The 23,449-nt window shown below is 39.8% G+C and overlaps 1 protein-coding gene and 1 pseudogene across 2 annotated transcripts in view; one reads left to right on the forward strand and one right to left on the reverse strand.

Annotated features, from left to right (window-relative positions):
• Nucleotides 1-5,721: 5,721 nt before the first annotated feature.
• The window catches only part of WDR19 (WD repeat domain 19), a 97,258-nt gene continuing 79,530 nt past the window's right edge, over nucleotides 5,722-23,449 (forward strand). Inside the window, exons 1-6 of the mRNA XM_003800704.3 lie at nucleotides 5,722-5,744; nucleotides 8,563-8,654; nucleotides 8,945-9,010; nucleotides 13,539-13,664; nucleotides 18,073-18,188; nucleotides 22,196-22,311. Of these exons, the coding sequence (XP_003800752.1) occupies nucleotides 5,739-5,744; nucleotides 8,563-8,654; nucleotides 8,945-9,010; nucleotides 13,539-13,664; nucleotides 18,073-18,188; nucleotides 22,196-22,311 (522 nt within the window). The 5' untranslated portion in view covers nucleotides 5,722-5,738. The remainder of the gene's footprint in view (nucleotides 5,745-8,562; nucleotides 8,655-8,944; nucleotides 9,011-13,538; nucleotides 13,665-18,072; nucleotides 18,189-22,195; nucleotides 22,312-23,449) is intronic.
• LOC100965455 lies at nucleotides 10,243-11,812 on the reverse strand (annotated as a pseudogene). Its single transcript, XR_001161736.1, has one exon. The product of XR_001161736.1 is annotated as a tubulin alpha-1A chain-like (transcript).

Raw genomic sequence — 23,449 nt, forward strand, 5'->3', positions numbered from 1 at the left:
AATTCTAGGATCACACAGAATCTGGGAGATGAGCATAAGAGTATTTATGATATTATTTTCTATACTGTTCTATATCCTTCAAATTTTACATTTAAAAACCTGGTACTTGTTCACATGAAAATAGTTAATTCTATTATAAATTATGAATTTCATAATTATATGAATTTCACTTTAATTTTTTTTAGTTTCTAAAAACCTAGCACAGGTGGAATTTGATGGCCCTAACAAAATATAATACCATTTTCTTTGACTATATCTTTATAATGTTTTAAAAAACTATCAAAAGGTGTAAGTTTATGTTGTAAGAATTGTAGCAGTGTGGTCCTCATAAGTTAGATTTCTTTAAATGGGTGTATGGTTCCATATTCAAAGCATTCTGGACAAGAATAGCTAACAGTTTTTAAATAAAATATTTTTCGTTCAGTGAACTACAAATAATAATGTGTATGCATCTTCCTTACATTCTGGGTGACAACTCTATGTCACTTCAATCCCTGGATGAGATACAATTAATTATATGTAAGGGACTAATGAAAGTTGTTCACAGTTTTTCAGAGTAGTCAAATATCCTCCTACTGAAAAAGTATTCCTAATAAGAATGTTTTTTTCTCTTTTTTGAGACAGAGTCTCACTTTCTTGCCCTTGGTAGACTGATGTAGCATCATAGCTCACAGCAACCTCAAACTCTGGGGCTTAAGCGATTCTCTTACCTCAGCCTCCCAAGTAACTGGGACTACAGGCACCTGCCACAACACCCAGCTATTTTTACAGATGAAGTCTCACTCTGGCTCAGGCTGGTCTCAAACCGTGAACTCAGGCGATCCAGTCGTCTCAGCCTCTCAGAGTGCTGGGATAACAGGCCTGAGCCACCTTGCTTGGCTTCTAATAAGAATGTTTTTAATTTAACTATTGACTAATTTACCCACCAAAGTAATATTACATTCATAATTTAGTTTTTATTATCCCAAACAACTATTTGAGGCCATATTGAGAAGCTATAATATAAAGAACAAGTATTAGAGTTAAGAAACATAATAATCACATAGTTACCTCTTTTGAACGTTTAAGGACCCTCATTTATAAAATAGGCCTAATAATGCTTATCTAAAAGGATTATTGAAATAATATACTTGGGAAATATAAATAAAAGTTTTTATATATTCCAAATCACCCCACAAAAATGGGTAAGTTAGCTCCAAATTAGTTTATATTAAAAAACTAAACTATTGAACCAAAATATCAGTTGGCTTCGTTACAGAAATTGACAAACTGAATCCCCGAAAATTAGTTTGGAAATTTAGAGAACTCAGATTAGCCAAAACCATTTTGAAGAAAAAGAATCAAGTGAGGGATTCACACTTCCTGACTTCAAAATTTACCACAAAACTACTGAAATTGAGACAGTGTTGCACTGTCATAGAATAGACAAGTCGATGGATGGAATAGAACTGAGAGTCCGGAAATTAACTTACAGCCAATTGATTTTTGACAAAAATGTCAAGGGATGTTGATAAATATCAAAATCCACCTGTGGTAGGTTTTTGGAAACTTAAAAAAGTTAAAGTGAAATTCATATAACATAGAATTAACCATTTTCATGTGAACAAGTGCCAGGTTTTAAAATGTAAAATTTCAAGGAACAGAACAGTATAGAAAATAATATCATAAATACTCTGATGCTCATCTCCCAGATTCAGTGTGATCCTAGAATTTGTCTTTATTTGCTTGAGGACTTTGATATCATTTTTTAAAAAAATCCTTATAGATCTGTTTACTGCCCCATTCCTATTTGCCCTGATCCATATACAAAAAGTAATTCAAAATGGATCAAAGATCTAAATGTACGAGCTGACACTATAATACTCTTAGGAAAAAGCCACAGCCATAAATCTGCCTGACCTTGAATTAGGCAAATTTCCTCAATATGACACCAAAAGCCCAGTAACAAAACAAAAAATGGGTAAGCTGAACTTCATTGAAATTCAAAAACTTCTATGCTACAAGAGACACTATCTCAGTATGTTGCTCAGGCTGGTTGTGAACTCCTGGCCTCAAGAAATCCTCCTGCCTTGGCCTCCCAAAGTGCTGGGATTATAGGCATGAGCCACCATAACTGGCCTTTCCTTCACTTTTGAAAGTTTCAGGGGCGGCGCCTGTGGCTCAAAGGAGTAAGGCATGGGCCCCACGTGCTGGAGGTGGCAGGTTCAAACCCAACCCCAGCCACAAACTGCAAAAAAAAAAAAAAAAAGTTTGAACTTCATGGGCAGTGCCTATGGCTCAAGGAGTAGGGCACCAGCCCCATATACCAGAGGTAGCAGGTTCAAACGCGGCCTTGGCCAAAAAACTGCAATAAATAAATTAATTAATTAGAAAAACAAAACAAAAAAAAGTTTCACAGGGCATAGAATACTAGGTTAGTGTGTGTCTGTTTTGTTTTAAATCTCAACATTTTATTTTATTTCACCCTCTTCTTGCTATCACAGCTTCTTAACAGAAGTCAATATAATTCTTATCTTAGTTCCTCTATATGTAAGTTACTCCCCACCAATTGCCACCTGGCTTCTTTCAAGATAGTTTTATCTTTGATTTTCTGAAGCTTAAACATGATATGCCCAGGTATAGTTTCTTGGCATTTGTTTTAGCTTTGGTGTTGTCTTAGTTTTGTGTCTCTGTGGTTTGTTGTCTAACATTAGTTTGAGGAAATTCTCAGTCATTATTGCGGGAACTGAAATCTTGCTTCTCGTCCTTTTGTTCTCACTCAGGCATCCCCATTGTGTGTATGTCACACCATTAGTCCCTGCCCCACAGTTCTTACTTATTCTGATTTTTGTTGTTGTTTTCTCTAGTTTCCCTTTTGGACTTTTCTATTGTCATATCCTCAAGCTTAGACTCTCTCTTCTTTACTTGGAATGTCCATCAGGAGCATTCTTCATTTGGTCATGTTTTTCTATTTCTAGCATTTTTTAAAATTAGAATTTCCATCTCTTCTTATATTACCCACCTGTTCTTGCACGTTCTCTTCTTTTTCCACGAAAGCCATTAGCCTAGTTAATTAATCCTAATTAATCCTAGTTTTTTAAAAATCCTGGCCTGATAATTCCAATATTCTTGCCACATATGACTCCAAACCCTTTCTTGCCTTTTAGAACGCCTTGTAATTTTTTGTTAAAATCTGGATGCTATGGTTTGAATGTCCCTTCCCAAATTCACGTTGAAACAATCCCCCGTGTGACGCTATTGGAGGTGGGACTTTTAAGAGGTAAAAGGATTCCATAGGCTGTCTGCCCTCATGAATGGATTAATTCTTTCACAGAATCAGGGGTCCTCAAACTTTTTAAACAGGGGGCCAGTTCACTGTCCCTCAGACCGTTGGAGGGCCGGACTGCAGGCCTCAGGACCAGTCGGCTGCTAAACAGGACAGGCAGCAACAGCAAAAACACCTGCCAGATAAATGTCCTAGGCGGGCTGCATGTGGCCCGCGGGCCGTAGTTTGAGGACCCCTGACAGATGGACTAGTGGATTAATGAGTTATCATGGGAGTGGAATCGGGGGCTTTATAAGGAAAGGAAGAAAAACCTGAGCTAGCATAAGCTCAGCCCCTTCATCACTCTTCAGAGAGTCCCTAGCAGCCAGGATCTCCCCAGATGTGCCTGCTTGACCTTGGACTTCTCAATCTCCATAATTGTGAGAAATAAATTCCTTTTCTTTATAAATTACTCAGTTTCAGATACCGTTATTGGCAACAGAAAATGAACTAAGACACAACCTATTAGGTAAAAAGGAATGTTAGTGGTTCGCTGCCTGTGGCTCAAGTGGCTAAGGCGCCAGCCACATACACCTAAGGTGGCGGGTTTGAATCCAGCCTGGGGCCTGCCAAAACAACCATGACGGCTGCAACCAAAAAAAAAAAAAAAAAGAAAAGAAAACCTGGGTGCTGTGGCGAGTGCCTGTGGTCCCAGCTATCTGGGAGGCTGAGGCAGGAGACTCACTTGAGCCCAGGAGTTGGAGCTTGCTGTGAGCTGTGATGTCATAGCACTCTACCCAGGGGGACAGCTTCAGGCTCTGTCTCAAAAAAAAAAAAGAATGTTAGTAAGCAGGCTTTTTAGTGGCGTTTGGCAAGGTGTTCGGGGAGAACAAGTGTTAGCCCCGTGACGGACGAGGCCTCAGTCTTCGAGAGACTGTGTTCCTAGAGAGTGAACTTCATCAACTAAGTGGGAGGGAATGGCCAGAGGAGGCTGGAATTGGGTACTTCCCTCTCCCTGGGTAGGTTAGGCTCTGATGAAATCTCAGCAGACTAGGCTTTGGTAAAATACTTTTTCCTGAGGGCAGGCCTTATTAAGAACTAAAAGCTCTGGAATATTTCAAAAGAGTTATGTTACCAGTCAAAGGAGTCCAGCCACCGGTCATAGTCCAGCCAAAATGCAGAGATGGGGATAGGTCCACCAAACGTGATTACTAGAAGGCCAGCGATTCCGGAGAACAGTGAAAGGAGCCTCTCCAAGACTGTTCTGCTTCAGTTACAATTCCGATGATTTTTATAATGGGATACAAAGAAACAAACTTAGAAAATTTTAACTTTATCTAAAAGAATCATCAAAGAAAACAACATAAAAGTAGCCTCTACTTTAATATAACGATACTTATTGACTAAGTGTTACTACCTCCCCCAGAGTCTTCTGAGATAAACATCCTCACAAGCATGGCAAAGCCTTTAAGGTAGGTGAGGAGAGACTGTGAGCTGCTCAAACTAGGTCAGCGGTACTGCTTCAGTTTAGCTCCTCAGACTTCACGTTATAGGTTGTTTCTCTGGCTTCCGTTACTTCTGAAAAGGAATCTTTCAGTAAAACTTTAAGGAATTAACATAACTGAAAACCCAGTGCAAAGGAACAGCATCCTATGTGAGAATCTGCAAGCATCCGTCATTAGTTATTTAAAATCACTCTTTAATTTTCTCCAAGCCAGTCACGTTCCTACCCGTTTTAAAAGTGGATTATTTCAAGAGTTTCATACACTTAAGCAAAAGATGCATTTAATACTGTAAATAATGAAGCACAAATACTAAATCACAGGGCAAAGCTTCCAGGTCCAAACTCAAAAGGGAAGCTATTGGAGCTCATTTTTCTTGCCCACAGTACCATGCCTATTTTATTGGGGGGGGGGGGACTACCTTGAAAGGTACCGTAGCTCTCACAACTCATCCCTTCCAGCCCAGAAACCTGGAGAAAAAAATCACACATGAGCTTGTCCAAGCCCTCTCTGGGTGAACTGTATAGGAATATATATACGGCCAATGAACCTGTTCCTAACTCCTTTTATTCAACACTGTGCCTTTTTTCTCTGAACTTCGCAGGGCCCGCTTTGGCCACCAGCGACTCCTTAGTCACTGCGGGCCAAAGTCGTCTACGCATGCGCCTTTCTGGCCTCCCAGATCGCACCTCCCCCGTACCCTTCCAGGTCTTATCCAATCAGAAGAAGCCGAGGCTCTGGAATTCCTCGCGAAGCCCATCTTCCCCGGGCTTAGCTCTGTCGGAGTCACGTGATCCTGCTCCGCTCTTCCCGCCCTCGGTCGCCAAGGGCCCGGACCTTAGCCCGCCCCCCAAGCGCCATCCTTCATCTGGTGCTCGCTGATTGGCTGCCACTCGCGCGGTCTCCTGGGTGACGGGAACGCGGTAGCCTTCCTGAAAAAAACCGTGTGCGCCTGCGCATTTGCTAGAACTCACGGCCGCTTGCCCCTGAAAATGAAGGTAAATAACTTGCAAATGCCAGGGGGGGTGGGAAGATAAGACCACCTGGCCTGTCGTCAGCCCGCAGAGGATCGCTTTGAAAAAAGAGAGAGGGTCTGTGCCCCCTTCCCTCTCCCCAGTTTCGTGAGGGGTGGGGAAAACAGCGTGGTGACTGTGGAGGGAGGGGATGAAGTTGAAGGAACGAGGGCAAAAGAAGGAAAACAGAAGGGAGGGCGGAAAGGGAGGCCTCCCATTTCTGGGATTGCCAACAGAGTAGCAGCGGGGCGGGAGGAGGTACGGACGGGATAATAGCCTGGATCCGAAGTCTCTGAACTTGGCGCAGGGAAAGAACGGGTGAGTGAACGAACGCGTTTGGGGGTCGCGGTGAAGCTGACTTGATGCGGTCAGGAGCTGCCTCATTTCTCCGGGCTAAACCCCCAGCAAGCCGCGCAGCTGCCCCGCGTCCCCAAAGTAACGAAGAACCTCGGAAAGAATCAGCTCATTGTATTGCCTGTGACTAGTTCAACTTACAGATCCCCTGGTAGCGAGCGTACGTTATTCGGGGAGAAACCTGCACCCACAGATCTCACGCTCACGCGTCATCCTCTGCGTGCACGATTTCTAGGCTTGGGCTTCTCCTAAACCCCGCTTTCCGCTTTGGCAAAGAAATGGAAGGCTCACTTTTAAAATCATCTTAGACCCTAATGCTTCTTTGTGGCTATTAGTGTGGAAATTGGAATTGACATAACATTTAAAGTGCTTCACAATTTTTGAAGTAACAGAAGTGAGGAGGTGTTATCCTTGACTTACAGTTGAGAATTTTGTGCTTGGGGCAATTTAAATGACTTAAAGCCCTGTAACTAATAAGTGACAAACCTTAAATTCTTCCAGGAGGGGTTGGTGGGCACTTTTCCTGCCTGGGCTGGATATTTTTATGTAAAATAGAAATTAAAGTAATTTAAGTCTTGGTTTACCGGTTGTGAAGCTAGCACTTTTTCCTCTGCAGTGTATATTTTTGTGAAGCATCTGTTAGAGCTCCATTGAAGAAAAATATGATAACACCACAGCCAGAGGCAAGTGTACCATATAGGTAATGAAATTTAAGTTTAAGGACATTCATTTGCATAAGGCGTTCCAGGGTGATGTGGCCACAAAATTGCAAAAGTAAGATACTTTTAAATATTGTTTCTTCTTCATGAGTGTCTTCATACTCTCCAACTCCAGTTCCCAACCCCCCGCCGTGGACCGGTACCAGTCAGTGTTCTATTAGGAACCGGGCTGCACAGCTTAACTTCCTGGGCGCCACCTCCTGTGCTATCGCCCACCTCTCTCTTATCAGTGGAAAATTTGTCTTCCTTGTCACTGGTCCCTCTTGCCAAAAAGGTTATGGTCTGTGGCCCCTTAGGCACTAAGTACACAGCAAGAGGGGAGCAGTGGGTGAGCAGAGCTAAGCCAAAATACTCATTGGTGTTTGCTTTTGAGCCTTGGGAAGTTTTGTGTTGCTACTCAGATCGTCAGTCTCCTAGAAATCGTATCTAAACTTCATACATAGATATGGGTATAATTATTATTTTTTTCTTATTGAGACAGAGTCTCGCTTTGTCACCCTTGGTAGAGTGCTATGGCATCATAGCTCACAGCAACTTCAAACTCTTGGCTCAAGCAGTTCTTTTGCCTCAGCCTCCCTAACAGCTGGAACTACAGGAGCCTACCACAATGCCCGGCTATTTTTTGTTGTTGTTGTTGTTTAGCAGGCCTGGGCTGGGTTAGAACCCACCAGCCCCAGAGCAAATCGCCAGCACCCTAACCACTGAGCCACTAGAAACCAGCCAATATGGGTATTATTTAACATTTAACCCAAAATTAAAATCTAAACTTTTTCCACACAAGCTCATGTTCCTAGATGTTCTAGAACTGTCTGATATAAATATAATGTGAGCCAATTTCCAATTTTTAGTAGCTATTAAAATAATTTTAAGAACAAGTAAATTAAATATATTTTCTCACCCAGTATGTCAAAAATGTTATTTCAACATGTAATCAATATAAAAATCATCAATTAGATAATTCACATTCTTTATTTTTTTTCAGTCTTTGAAGTCTGACATATATTTTATACTTATAGCATTGATGAATTTTTTGATTACTCATATTGTGGCTTCCATATTGGATACCACAGTTCTGGATTATCTAAATTAAATTTTTCAATAGATAGACTGTTCACACAAGCCAACTTAAGCCCTTAATGATGCAGTAAATTTAACTCATGGGTAAAGGAAGAAGATAATTCTGAAGAGAGTAAAAGTATTTTATGTGTTAACATGGTTAAGATAGCAATTTTGTTTTAATCCCCCAAATCCATGTCACAGATAAATTTAAGTTATTCTAACCTTTAGCATCAATAAAGCACTAAACTTATACATTCTTATAAAATTAACATTCACAAACTTTCAAAATCCAACAAGTTTTATAATAAAGGTTCTTGTATATCTCAAGGTCCATAAATTCCCAACCAGTTGTTTGTGTTGGGTTGATTTTTTTTTTTTTTTTTTTTGATAGTGATAGGGTCTCACTGTGTTGCCCAGGCTGGTCTCCAACTCCTGGCTTCAAGCACTTCTATCACCTTCACCTCCCAAAGTACTGTGATTACAGGCATGAGTCACTGCCCCAGGCTGGTTGATTGTTTTGTTTATTGTCAACTTCTTTTGGATAAATTCTAACCCCTTCACCATCCTGAATCCTGTTGTTTTCATGAGCATGTTTAGACATCTTTTCTGGCCAATCCTTGATTGTATATTTTGAAAATGTAAACACGGCTGTTTTTTTTTTTTTTTTTTAGCGTGTTTTCTCAGTGATAGAAAAGGCTTGGCTTGGCTCAGCAATACAGTTTGCCTGGCAAAAAACATCAGGAAACTACCTTGCAATAACAGGGTAAGAAACAAGTGAATGTTTTAAGTAAGGGTTGTATGTGCGTATAACCACACCATCTATTAAGTAGAAGTTCTTGGAAAACAGTTGCATGGAAGGAAAAGGAATGAATGTGTTCATCTCCATTAGCATCATAGTTTATAGAATCTTTTTTCCTGGTAATAACTTTTCAGATACAAATTATGAAACTGTCAGGAGAGAACACTGAAATTACTTGGATGGCAGCTTTATATACATAGATAAATAAAAGAAACATTTAAATCATATCTTTATATTCTAATCTTTTTTTTTAGAGCTGATCATACGGTGAAAATCTTTGATCGCCATGGTCAAAAAAGAAGCGAAATTAGCTTATCTGGGTAAGTACAGAAGTAGATCAAAAACTTTTAAAGTTATGTTGCCTAAAAGGTAAAGTACTATCTTAAGTTATTATCAAATAGAATTTTATAGCTTAACCCATACCTCTTCTTTTGCTGTTACTAATTTCAAAGGGATTTTTTTATGCCATAAGTAGTTATGAAATATGTAGAGGTATGCCATATGAATTAGTTTATGTCTATAAACATCTCTAAACATTGCAAATGAGTCCATATGAGGGAATTCTTATTTAATTATAAACAAAACTTAGAGTATGTATAGGCAGGTACCATAAGCCTTTATCTATTTTAGTATTTCCCTTGTAATAACTTGTTGGAAAATACTTTCCACATACTTCTTAAAGGACAAGACTTCCATTTTTCAGGAAATTATTCTAGATTAAGCATAATTTAAATATTTTTAATGATTCAGTATAATCATTACCTGTATTGTTATTCTACCAATAGTCTCGGTGATTATTAAGATGTGTAGACGTTCTCATCTAAATGGCCTTACTTGGCTGTCTTGTTTAAATTCAGTTTTCTGTAGTTCTTTGGCCCTTTTTGCAAATCAAGTTGTTACTTCTCTTAGTCTCTAGCAGCCTGTTCACCTTCTGTTCTGCACCACACAGGTAATGCCACCGTTTTGCCTTTTCCTCTTGCTCTTCATTGTTGCTTTTGGTTACCATATTCCTGGAATCAGAAGTCAAAGAAGTTATAATGATGTATAAAATAAAATAAAGCACTCAGTAAAAAACTTCTTTGAGCAAATTATACAAGCTTTATTGCATGATCTCTATGACATCTGTTTCACAGAATGGCCTCATTTCTCCTGAATTCTTTTGCTGTATTTATAATAGTTGAATTTGACTAACAAAGGAATGCTGTTATATATTCAATCTTCGAATTGACAGATGGTTTTTTGTTTGTTTTTGAGATAGGGTTTCTGTCACTTAGGCCTAGAGTATAGTGATGTGAAGATAGCTCACTGCAGCTTCAAACTCCTGGGCTCAAATGATCCTTTCGCCTCAGCCTTCCAAGTAACTGGGACCACAAGTGTGTGTGCCACTACACCTGACTAACTTTTCTTATTTTTTTTTAAATGGAGCTGAGGACTCACCATGTTGCTCAGACTAGTCTCAAACTCTTGGCCTTCAGCGATCCTCCTACCACTTCCTCCCAAAATGCTGGGATTGGGATTGAGCCACCATGTCCAGCCCATAATTGGCAAACGATTTTTTTTTTTTAAGACAGGAAATACTTTATTCAAAACCCACCAGAGAAATGGACAGCTTGGTTCTGTAACAAAGCATTCATGTTTTAAAGCACAGGTCAGTAATTGTATATGAGAGCATATACGGCTACATACGAATTAACTGATCAGACCACAACTTTTCCATGTTTAAAACAGAATAAACTTCCCTGTAAAAGCAGCACCTTTGTGACATTTTAACTTTAGTATTCCTCTCCTTCTTCCTCACCCTCTCCTTCAACGGAATCCACACCAACCTCCTCATAATCCTTTTCAAGGGCAGCCATGTCCTCACAGGCCTCAGAAAACTCTCCTTCCTCCATCCCCTCACCCACGTACCAGTGAACAAAGGCACGCTTGGCATACATCAGTCAAACTTGTGGTCCAGGCGAGCCCAGGCCTCAGCAATGGCATTGGTGTTGCTCAGCATGCACACAGCTCTCTGTACCTTGGCCAGGTCTCCACCAGGTACCACAGTGGGGGGCTGGTAATTGATGCCAAGCTTGAAACCAGTGGGACACCAATCTACAAACTGGATGGTACGCTTGGTCTTGATGGTGGCAATGGCAGCACTGACATCTCTGGGGACCATATCACCACAGTATAGCAGGCAGCAAGCCATGTATTTACCGTGGCACGGGTCACATTTCACCATCTGGTTGGCTGGCTCAAAGCAAGCATTGGTGATTTCTGCTACAGAAAGCTGTTCATGATAGGCTTTCTCAGCAGAGATTACAGGGGCATATGTGGCCAGAGGGAAGTGGATGCAGGGATAGGGCACCAGGTTGGTCTGGAATTCTGTCAGGTCAACATTCAGGTCACCATCAAATCTGAGGGAAGCAGTGATGGAGGACACAATTTGACCTATCAACCTATTCAAGTTAGTATAGGTTGGGCGCTCAATATCAAGGTTTCTACGACAGATGTCATAGATGGCCTCATTGTCTACCATGAAGGCACAATCAGAGTGCTCCAGGGTGGTGTGAGTGGTAAGGATGGAGTTGTAGGGCTCAACTACAGCTGTGGAAACCTGGGGGGCTGGGTAAATGGAGAATTCCAGCTTGGACTTCTTGCCGTAATCAACAGAGAGGTGTTCCATCAGCAGAGAGGTGAACCCAGAACCAGTTCCCCCACCAAAGCTGTGGAAAATCGAGAAGCCCTGAAGACCTGTGCACTGGTCAGCCAGCTTGCGAATTCGGTCCAAGACAATGTCAATGATCTCCTTGCCAATGGTGTAGTGCCCATGGGCATAGTTATCGGCAGCATCTTCCTTGCCTGTGATGAGCTGCTCAGGGTGGAAGAGCTGGCGGTAGGTACCAGTACGAACCCACGACTGTGGGTTCCAGGTCTACGAACACTGCCCTGGGTACATGCTTGCCAGGCCCCATCTCACTGAAGAAGGTGTTAAAGGAGTCATCTCCTCCTCCAATGATCTTGTCACTTGGCATCTGGCCATCGGGCTGGATGCCATGTTCCAGGCAGTAGAGCTCCCAGCAGGCATTGCCAATCTGGACACCAGCCTGGCCAATGTGGATGGAGATGCGCTCACGCATGGTTACTGCTTCACGGCTGCTGAGCAGATGGCGGAGAGGAAGAGGAGAGGTTGTTGCTTCTTACAGCGCAACTCTTAGGCAGTCGATGTAAGGGAACCTGCAAATGATTTTATCAACAATTTGAAAGCTTCCCTCTTCCATAACCCTCAAATATCTGAGATACCAAAAACATAGCTTAACGGTTTGAAAAATAAAATAATTGAAGTAGTTCTCAAGTAATTTTTTTTTAATTTTTGTTAGACAGAGTCTCACTTTGTGCCGTAGGTAGAGTGCTGTGGTATCCTAGCCAGCAACTCAAACTCTGGGGCTCAGGCAGACTTGCCTCAGACTTCTAGTAACTGGGACTGTAGACACCTGCCACTAAGCCCAACTAGTTTTTCATATATTTAGTAGAGTTGGGGGGTCTTGCTTTTGCTCAAGCTGGTCTCAAATTCCTGAGCTCAAGCATTCCACCCGCCTTGGCCTCTCCGAGTGCTAGGATACAGGCATGAGCCACCACACCTGGCCCCAACTATCTTAAGTGTACATCAAAGTATGGGTTCACCAATACCCAAGAAGAAAGAGTCTCAAAATGAAAATTAGCCGTGTAACCTGGTTCTTTGTACCCGTAACAAATCCCCAACAATAAAAAAAAAAAAGAAGGATAGTGCCTGTGGCTCAAAGGAGTAGGGCACCGGTTCCATATCCCAGAGGTGGCAGGTTCAAACCCGGCCCCAGCCAAAAACTGCAAAAAAAAAATAATAATAATAATTGGGATAACAGAAAAAAAGTTTAATTTTTTAGGAATTTAAGAAACTTTGAAGGTTTTATGATAAACATTTTGAATAAGATTAAATAGCAAGAATCACATTAAATAGAGCATTTCCTATTTATAACTGTTATTACCTTTACTGATCATGCTTACTCCATCAAGATAAAAAATGAAAATCACATTTACTGGGCTTTTTGTTTGTTTACCTTTTTTGTTTGTTTATTTGTTTTAAGACAAAGTCTTGCTCTGTTGCCCTGGCTACAATGCAATAGTAGTGTCATAGCTGACTGCAGCCTTAAACTCCTGGCTCAATCAATCCTTCTGCCTCAGTCTCCCAAGTAGTTGGGACTACAGGCCTGCATCACCACCATGCTCTGCTAATTTTTCTATTTTTTTTTATAGAGACGATGTGTTGGTATTGCCCAGGCAGATCTCAAACTCCTCCTCCCACCTGCGCCTTCCAAAGTGCTAGGATTATAGCTGTGAACCACTGTGCCTGGCCTCTTAATCAGTTTTATAGTTAATTTATCTAGTTATAACCTTGTTTCTTATCAGTATCTTCTTTTCCTCTCTGTAAGTCTGTAGTAACTTTTCAAAACTTGATTGTACAAATTACCTCTTGATTACAGATAATAATTTGGTTGTAGGGGGGTTTGATGGGTTTGTTTTATCAAGAAGCCAAAAAGCTAAGTTCTTTATAGGATTTAAGAAAACCTGATAACTTAATTATATTTAATATAGCATATGAAAATGGTATTAAAAATAAAGTCTAAAATTTTACTATCCCCTCTACAACAAAAAATTGAAATTAGTATTACCCAAGGAGTGGGTAGTGAGCTGTGTTTCTCATATTAGAGTTTATTATCCAAAATAGATGATATGGTCTTCTTACAAAAATCACAAATAGGTAAATATTTAAGTTTCTTTCCTACTTTTAAAAAATGCATAATGATGTTTTGCTCTCTTTTTAAAAAGTAACTGTGTTGCCCTGGATTGGGATAAAGAAGGAGATATCCTGGCGGTGATTGCTGAGAAGTCTAGTTGTGTTTATCTGTGGGATTCCAATACACAAAAAACCAGCCAGTTAGATGGTGGGATGAGGTAAGTGTAACTTTGCTTTTTAAAGCTTTACTTAGAAACATGATTATTTGTAGGTTTAATGCTAATAATTCTTACATTACTTTCATTTTAAAGATCCATCAGTGATATTTATTTTCTTATAAAAGAAAGTTTATTTTATTATTATATGTAATCCTACTGATCTCATTTGAATGAAGTTGTTATAATTGTGAAATAGCAATAGCTTCTAAAAAGTTGCTTTCAAAGGAAAAGACTAAGAAGTCCTAAGAAATGAACAACATATGTGAAAATCTGAAGATGGGATTGACTGTAGGGCGTGGCTGGATCTGAGAGTTCTGATGATATAATCAAGACTCTTTCCATCGCTTGGCTCTTCTTTTCTCTGTATTGTCTTCATTCCAAGTCAGTCTCTCCCATAACTACTGGCAGCTATCGACTTTTATCATTCTTCACAGCAAGTCATGCCCAAGAGAAGAACATAATCCTTTTACATCACCAGTGCCCATTCAGTTTCTCAAGAAGTCTCTGAGTGGAGTATGCACGGCCATGGGATAGTCCTGAATACTTTTAGTTTCTCAAAAAACTAAGTGGAGTATATAGGGCCACTTTCCCAGCAGATGAAGGGAAGGGTGAGGGGTGGAGCACTGCCCAAGCAGAAAAAATCCTGGGCAGACAGAATAAATGACAGGTCTCTGCTCAGATAGAAAAAAAATTTACCATATGGAAAAGAGAAACTTGTCAGTATTTGCCATTTTGACCTTGGACAAGTTGCTTACCTTTTCTGAAAGCCTCAATTTCTTCATCTGTATGAAATGGGGATAATAACATCTGCTTCATGGCTTCATGTGGCCTGCAGCCAGGTAGGAAGAGATCACACCACATACTGTAAGATTATTTGCTAAGGAATAACTGAACCCAAAGGGAGCAAGGTGGCCATGCAGAACAGGACTGGACATAACCTAGTGTACTATCCCTGACCCTCTAAAGGGACTCTTGGGCCATATAGCTGCAGAAGAAACTGCCTGATCTAAGGATCTTCATTTCTTACTATATCCTTTTATACTTTGAGTTTATGTCACTTTTCAGAAAGACTATGCACTCTGCTTCCATTCAAGGGAGGACTTACAAAGTACTGATTCTTGAATCAAATTCTACATCTGTGAGGCCACATTCTCACTAAAAGAAAAATGCATAATTAATCCCTAGGTGTGTCTAGCTGGTAGTCTCCACCTCCAGCTGTCTGTCTTCCCACAAAGTCATTTTCCCACATCCTGTTAGGGTTGTTGTGATATTTATATGTATGTCCTGGCCAGGCATGAAATTTAATGGTAGATGTTACAATTGTCGTTAAGATAAAAGTAACATTTTACTATTGATATTAAAACTTAATGGTTAAAGGACTTTTGTGTGTGTGTATATATATATATATATAGGCATGCCTGCTACTGTTTGTTCTTTACTTAAAGGTTGATCTATTATAGTTAGTAAATAAAACTTTGTCAATTTTTCTTAAACATTTTTATTTTACAAAATTAACAAATGCTCTTAAACAACTTAGATTTCATTTATAAATTTAACCTGAATTGATTCTTTTGAGCACTTCAAACACCTTAAATAGTGTACAAAATATATCTAAATATGATTATTACAAAACTTACAGTGGTGTCACTTAAATAAAAATATTGTTAGCTTAATGAGTTGAATTCATTTCTTCTTTTTTTTTTTTGAGACAGAGTCTCACTATGTCACCCTCAGTAGAGTACTATGGCGTCACAGCTCACAGCAACCTCAAACTCTTGGGCTTAAGCAATTCTCTTGCCTCAGCCTCCCAAGTAGCTGGGATTATAGGCACCCGCCACAATGCCCAGCTATTTTTTTGTTACAGTTGTCATTTTTGTATAGTTGGGCTAGGCTGGATTCGAACCCACCAGCCTAGGTGTATGCGGCCAGCGCCGTAGCTGCTGAGCTACAGGTGCCACCTCATTTCTTCATTTTTATTATATGTTGTGACTATCCTTTTATGATTATAGCAGTTTCTGCTCTGATTCTGCCTATACTTAACAGTAGTGATCATTTAGTTATGTAACTGGAATATAGCAATCTTTCCAGAGAAAACCCTATATATAGCATCAATTAATCCATTCTTGGTTGAATCATAAGACACGATTGCTTCTCCCAAGGCAGTTCAGATCTGAGTATTAGTCATCCTACTCATCCTCTTTTGCAATAACGGACCTTCAGTCGTCATATTAGTAAGACTCCTTTAACCTCCTGCCTTTCACACAGGTTCAATTTTTGCAGCCTGTACATTCCCCTAGAATGGTATATTCTACAAGTTTTGTGTGGCCAAAGGTACATATGATTATTATACTTTGGCCTGATCTGTTAGCAGTAGTGGAAACTTATGTATGCTTTATTGTCTTATTGTAATTTGTAGAGTCTTTTAGAGGCCTTATGTCCTAAGAGAAAAGGGATGGAGTCTATTGAATTAGCTCTTCTTTTAAGGGTATTTGGTTACTTAATCTTCTTGGAATGTACTATTAACCCTCTTTCTAATTGGTTGTGTGACTGTTGGTGATGATAAACTGTTGAATGCTCCAATCTTATATATTGCTCTTATTATAGGTGACCACTGTGGCGAGTCAGACGTTGTTCTTGTTATACAGTTCCTCTTTTCTCTGCTCTTATTTAGCTCATGCCCAATTCTTTTTATTGATGTTTTCTGACAAGCAGACTCTAAGACAAGATTAAATGTGTAAGAAATTTATTACAGGAAATGCCTGTGAAGGAACACAGAGAGGGAAGGAGAAGAGATTGGAAGAGTTGTCAGATCCTAGTGATATCAGTCCCTTAGGAAAAGAGAGAAAGAAAGATTGGGTAGAAACATCTTAAACTGTAGCACAGTTCTAATTAAGCAAGTTCAGCTAGGCCTGTGGGGAAGCTTTTAGCCAGAGTTACCTGGGAAAGGAGTCTTGCCGTGGAGTGGGCCTTAGCAGTATCCTTTCCTTACTCAGCCACTGAAAGTAGCCCATGGAAAGGTGTGGCCCAGCTCCTGGAGGTGATGGAGTCCATGCCTACCAGCAGGGGACCTTGGTCAGTTACACTCTGCAGAGATCTCAGGGGTACATCATCATGGCTGCTGCACCTACTTAAATAAGTAAAAAAGAGAAAACTGCATATTTATACTTTGTGAAGAAGAACCTAGAACCCTTAGGTCTATTAATACTCCCTTATTAGAAACTGTTAACAATGACTCATGCCTGTAATCCTAGCACTCTTGAGAGGCTGAGGTGGGCAGATTGCTTGAGCTCAGGAGTTTCAGACCAGCCTGAGCGAGAGTGAGACCCACTGTTTGAAAAATAGCTGGGCATTGTGGTGGGCACCTGTAGTTCCAACTACTTGGGAGGCTGAGGCAAGAGGATCATTTGAGCCCAAGAGTTTGAGGTTGCTATATACCATAGCACCAGGACACTCTACAGGGCAAGAAAGAAAACAAACCAAAAAAACCACTAAATATTTTATTATATTCACTTATTATTATAATTAACTTTTCATATACTTCAAATTTCTTGTGCAAGTATCATCATGGTTTTTCAGCCTTTCATAAACTGATGTCAATTAAGTATGAAATTTTTAATCCTCAAGTTCTCCTAATTTAGCCAGAAGAGACCTCTTTAATTTTACTCATTTGTTCTCTTATTACTACTTTTTTGCATTCTTGGAAGCATCTTTCTGAAAACAGTAGAATGGTCTGTCAGTGGTGTTCCAAGTTTAGCTGCATCACACTCACCTGGAGGACAGACTGAAACACAGGTAGCTGGTTCCACCCCAGGCTTTACTATCATCAGACCAATGGCGCAGACCTGTAATCCCAGCTCTTTGGGAGGCGGAGGTGGGAGGATAGCTTGAGGCCAGGAGTTTGAGACCAGCTTGGGCAACACAGTGAGACCCCATTTATTTAAAAAATTGAAAAATTAGCTGGTTGTGGTGATGTGCCTGTAGTCCTAACTACTCAGGAGGTTCACTTGCAGCCGGGAATTTGAGGCTCAGTGAGTTATGATCATGCCACTCCACTCCAGCCTGGGAGACAAGAGTGGGGCCCCGTCTCTGAAGAAGGAAAAAAACCTATCACTAGTAGACAAATTACTAAATATATCTTGATCTTATAAGTCTTATCATGGAATTTGGGTTCTATCATAACTGAATTGAAGTCTATTCATTATATATTTGTATTTTGAGTCTGACTGTCCCAAAGGTCATCTTCTAGCATCTCTAAATGTCTCTAACATTTAGTCTTTGTAGCATTCAATTGTAATTTTGTACTTTAGCTCCTCAGTATATGTTAAAATTATTCATGAAGTACACTTTAAAGGACTATTTGGAGGTTATGATTGTAAATTGTTTAGTAATTTGTATCTTAATATTACAGGGATCAAATGTCTTTCCTTCTTTGGTCAAAAATTGGAAGTTTCCTGGCTGTTGGAACTGTTAAAGGAAATTTGCTTATTTATAATCGTCAGACATCTCGAAAGATTCCTATCCTTGGTAGGTGATAGCTGGAGACATTGCTAAATATTTGAGCTGCTTTACCTAAATGTCAATTCTGCTGCCTTAGATGTCCCCAATATTACAAGGGAAATCTGTGCTATTACCACAGCCCCATTTCCTCAAGTCTTACCTCTAAACTAGAAGATCCTTCTTACTGCTTACTAAACATTTCTCAGGCTGTATAGAATAGATTGCGTTAAGGTTAGCCTGTGCCTTTGGGTATCAGAACATTAATAGCAGGGCTTCCATTTGTCCCTTTCTGGACATGAAATGACTCATTGATAATATGTGTTAATTTTAGTTAATTATATTATAATATGTGATAATTTTAGTCCACATTGTAGTTGCATTAAAATATTTGATGATTGCTTGGATGGGGTATAACCATATTTCTCATTCTAACCCCTCATTGTCTTCAAACTAAGGATTGTTTGTTCCGTGTTTAAGGTTGTTTTAGCTCTTTGATTCCCCCAACCTTTGGTTATTTCGCGTCTGACCTCTAAATACCCAAGAAGAAGCATCAATCCTTTTCATTATTATAGCATCATGCTTATGAATACTGGAAATACTGAGCTTAATTACATCCTTGTGGCCAGAAAAATTTACTGCTAATAAAGGAATTTAACTCTGGAGATAGTGGTACCCACAGAGTACTTGAGAGGGTGCCCTTCCATTAAAGACACTTTAATAATTTCAGATTATTTTTACATATATATCTTTAATGTTAATTTTTACTGCTATAGCTAAATAGTAATGCCATTAAACTATCTGAAAAATTAAACTAAAGTTTTTTTAAACCACAAATACCAACTTCCCTCATATAAATTAGTTTGTCTATTGATTTCAGTAGGCATTTCTGCTTTCTACTTCATCTGCAAGTATATCCTACCAGAAGTTTTGATACTTAAGGTATAAAAAAATATTTTGTTAGAGCATGATTATTTTTGTGTCAGGTATTTGTCCTATATACATGATTTTATATGTGATCTTTATGTTTAATGTATTGATTCTGTTCACATTTATTTATTAACTATATAAAATGGGCCTGAAAAGAGTCAGAATAATTATATATCCTAGGCCTTTTAGCTAAATATATAGCCACCTGAGTTGGTTGTGACTTGTGGGTCTGCTTTTTTCCCTCTGAACTTCCTTAATACCAAGCCATTCACTTGTGAGAGCAGCTCATGTTTGCATGACTTATCAGCACTTTATAGTAACTAAATATCTGTTATTTTCTTTCTTTCATGTTACACTGATTTATCTCCTTGAACTAGACTAGATACAGGCTTTGCATGGCTCTGATGTGCATGAATTTCAGTTATAACAGTTTAATTAAATAATGCCAGTAACACAGTTCAAATTTCACTTACCATGGTACATTAACTGTGAGTGAATATTAAATGAATCAGTATGCATTAAGTTTTCAGAACACTGGAAGTCAGTACACAGTAGGTGTTAACTGTTATTATTGATGATTAGGCTAACTTGATATCTAAGTACTAGACGTAGAAGGGCCTTGAAGTATATAAGAAAAAGGAGAAAGAAGAGATTTTCTTCCTTTCTTGGGTATAAAAACAAGTTTGTCTTTGGCATCCTCCCACCTTTCATGATATAGTCTTTTTTCCTTCCTAATGCATGCTTCTTTGGACACCCAGTTCTAATGGACCACCTAAAGCCCACAATCTATGATCAGCAAATCTCTGTATTCTCAGTCTCAACTCTGAATATTAACTTTCACTTTTATGCTTTTACACTCTGGTCTTTCAAAATGCTATCTGTAGTCTGAAAACTCTCAAATTTACCTCTTCCACACTGTAGATTCATACATCCAACTCTATTCAATGTCTTCAGTGAGATGTCTAATAGACCCTTCAAATTTAATCTCTAAACTCTCTTGAGCCCCAGCTTTCCCTCTTAGCATTGATGACGTCCCCTCCTCCCAAATCTTGGTGCCATACTTTAGTGCCATCCCTGACTCTTCCCTTTCTCATACTCTCCATTCCTAATTTTTCTGAAGATCTTATAGGCTCTACCTCCAAAGATCTCTAGAATCCAGCCTGTCTCATCACCTCAACTGCTACTACCCTAGTGCACCTAGGGCACACAATTCAGATATTGTCCACCTGAATTTCTGCAGTCTCCTCTTAACTGGTCTCTTGTTCTATTATAGAATATTCTCAACCTGCAGGCCAGAATGAGCCTCTGCTCAGAACTCTTCAGTGACTCACCGTCTCACCAGATTCAAAGCCAAAAGCCTTATACTGGCCACCCAAACCTTCCCGATCTGACCTCTGTAACCTCTCTCATTTCATCCTCTTCTCTTTGTCTGCTATAGCCATACTGTCCTTCTTGCTGACCTTCTAACACCAGGCAAACTCTAGCCTCAGGGCCTACTCACTTAACCGTTGATATAAGACCTGCTTTCTGCACAGTTATAATATTAGAGTCTAGAGTAGGTACAAAGAATAAAATGAACAATAACGGCTAAAGTAACTACACTTGTGTAGCATTTCCTATGTGTCAGGTACTTTTGTAAGTAGTTAATTCATTGATCCTCCACCCTATGAGGTAGGTTTTGCTATTTTATTTTTCTTAGACAGAGTCGTACTTTGTCACCCTTGGTAGAGTGCTGTGGCATCATAGCTCATAGCAACCTCAAACTCTTGGGCACAAGTGATCCTCTTGCCTCAGACTCCCAAGTAGCTGGGACTATAGGTGCCCACCACAACACTTGGCTATTTTTAGAGATGGGGTCTTGCTTTTGCTCAGGCTGGTATCAAACTCATGAGCTCAGGCAATCCATCTACCTCAGTTTCCCAGAGTGCTAGGATTATAGGCATGAGCCACCATGCCCCCCCCTAGGTCCTGCTATTATCCCTAATTTATAGATGAAATGAGTAAGGGATAGATAGGTTAAGTAATTTGCCCAAGGTTTGCAGTAAGGAGGAGAGCCAAGATTCAAAACTAGTAAGCCTAGCTCCAGAATCTGTACACTTAACCCGTCCTTCTCATTAATACAGTTAGCCTTGGGACTCTTGGATTTATCTATCTCAGGAACTTTACAAATGCTCAGTGTCAGGCATGTGATTTCCATCTCCCAAAATGTAGTTTCTGCACAGACTGGAATATTCAATGAAAAAGCTTTCTCACTGAGCACGGCTCATGCCTATAGTCCCAGCACTTTGGGAGGCCAAAGCAGGAGGATCACTTGAGGCCAAGAGTTTGAGACCAGCCTGGGTAACCAGCAACACCACATCTATACAAAAAGTAGAAAATATTAGCTGGGCATGGTAGTGTGCACCTGTAGCCCCAGCTACTTGGGAGGCTGAGGCAAGAGGATTGCTTGAGCTCAGGAGTTCACAGTTGGGGTGAGCTGTGATGACACCACTGCACTATAGCCTGCACAACAGAGCAGGACCCTGTCTCACGAACAAAGAAAAAAGGGCTTCCTGATACTTAGTGGTTATCTAGTATTACTCCCTAGCTAAATTACTCAGTTCTTAACACAAGTCTTACTAGGTTGCATTCATATTTGCACATCTGTATTATTACAGATTATTATGTTTTTTAGTTGTATGAAAACAATTGAAACTAAGAATGTTAAATCTGCTATGTCAAAGGTCTATCACATCACGAAGCTGAATATAAAGTAACATTAACTTCACCGCTTTGGGATTTACTTCTCCTAAAACATTATCATAACATGTATGGTTATGTGATAAACAAATAAAACTTGTCAGAAAGTAGGATATCTTTTTATATTAGAGCTTGGGCTTATATCTACATAAAGAATTGGAAAACAGTTATACCATTATCTTGATTGACTACTTGGTGATAACTTATTTTAAGTAAAGTTGTTTAGACACTAACTGTTTTGATGAGATTCTAAATTCCTTTTCTGTTTAATCCCATGGTGTTTCACATAAACTTTCAGATTGGCATCACGAATTTTTTTTCTTTTTTTTGAAATTCATGTGTCTGTACACAAATCATCTCTTTTTCAGGAAAACATACTAAGAGAATCACATGTGGATGTTGGAATACAGAAAATCTGCTTGCTTTAGGTGGTGAAGATAAAATGATCACAGTTAGTAATCAGGAAGGTGACACGATAAGACAGGTAATATGGTGACATTTCTCTGGTCTGATATATCCAAATTTTCTTCAACATAGTTTATCTCTCAAACTAATCTATAACATTTTAAAACTCTATGTGAGATAAATATAGAATAACTTCATATTCCAAATATCAAAAGCCTTTCTCTTTGTGATTTAGAACTGTGGTCCCCAGTGCCTGGGTGGGTCCCCAGTCCTTGGTCAGTAGGCCAGTCTATGGGTCTGTGGCCTCTTAGGAATAGGCTACATAGCAGGAGGTGAGCACCAGGCAAGCCAAAACGGGTGCTGCTATCAGTACAGCTGCTCCCCTTTGCTCTCACATCACTGCCTGAGCTCTGCCTCCCTCCCTCCTCCTCAACTCCCCACCTCTGTCCCTGGAAAAATTGTCTTCCATGAAACAGGTCCCTGCTACCAAAAAGGTTGGGGACCACTGCATTGGAACATTTTTCTTTACTATGAATACATTATCCATATAACCTCCTTTGTATGTTTCCCTTTGTCCAGTATTAGCATGAATTATCAGCTCTGTGATCATTGTGAGATAGATCATTGTAAGATTTGTGAAATCTTATTTTATACATGACTATCTATAATATAAATGTTAATAACTTGTAAGTCCTGGACTCAGAGTCACATCTGCCTGATTCTAAAGCCCATACCTTTGGCCAGGGCGTGGTGGCTCATGCCTGTAATCATAGCACTCGAGGAGGCCAAGGCGAGTAGATTGCTTGAGTTTAGGAGCTCAAGACCAGCCTAAGCGAGAGTGAGAGTCCGTCTCTACTAAACATAGAAAAACTAGCTGGGCATCATGGTGGGTACCTGTAGTCAGTCCCAGTTGCTCAGGAGACTGAGGCAAGAGGATTGCTCAAGCCAAAGAGTTTGAGGTTGCTGTGAGCTATGATGCCACGGTACTCTCACCAGGGCAACAGAAGAGGACTCTATCTCTAAATAAATAAATAAAGCCCATACCTTTAACTGGTAAGTTAAATTGGTTCCAAACTAATTCTAATCAGATTTAGTTTTTTTGTTTGGTATTTCTTTCTCTTTTTTTTTTGAGACAGAGCCTCAAGCTGTCCCCCTGGGTAGAGTGCCGTGGCATTACAGCTCACAGCAACCTCCAACTCCTGGGCTCAAGCGAGTCT

Source organism: Otolemur garnettii, unplaced genomic scaffold (assembly GCF_000181295.1).
Source record: "Otolemur garnettii isolate 467f Iridium unplaced genomic scaffold, OtoGar3 scaffold00181, whole genome shotgun sequence".
NCBI lineage: Eukaryota > Metazoa > Chordata > Mammalia > Primates > Galagidae > Otolemur > Otolemur garnettii.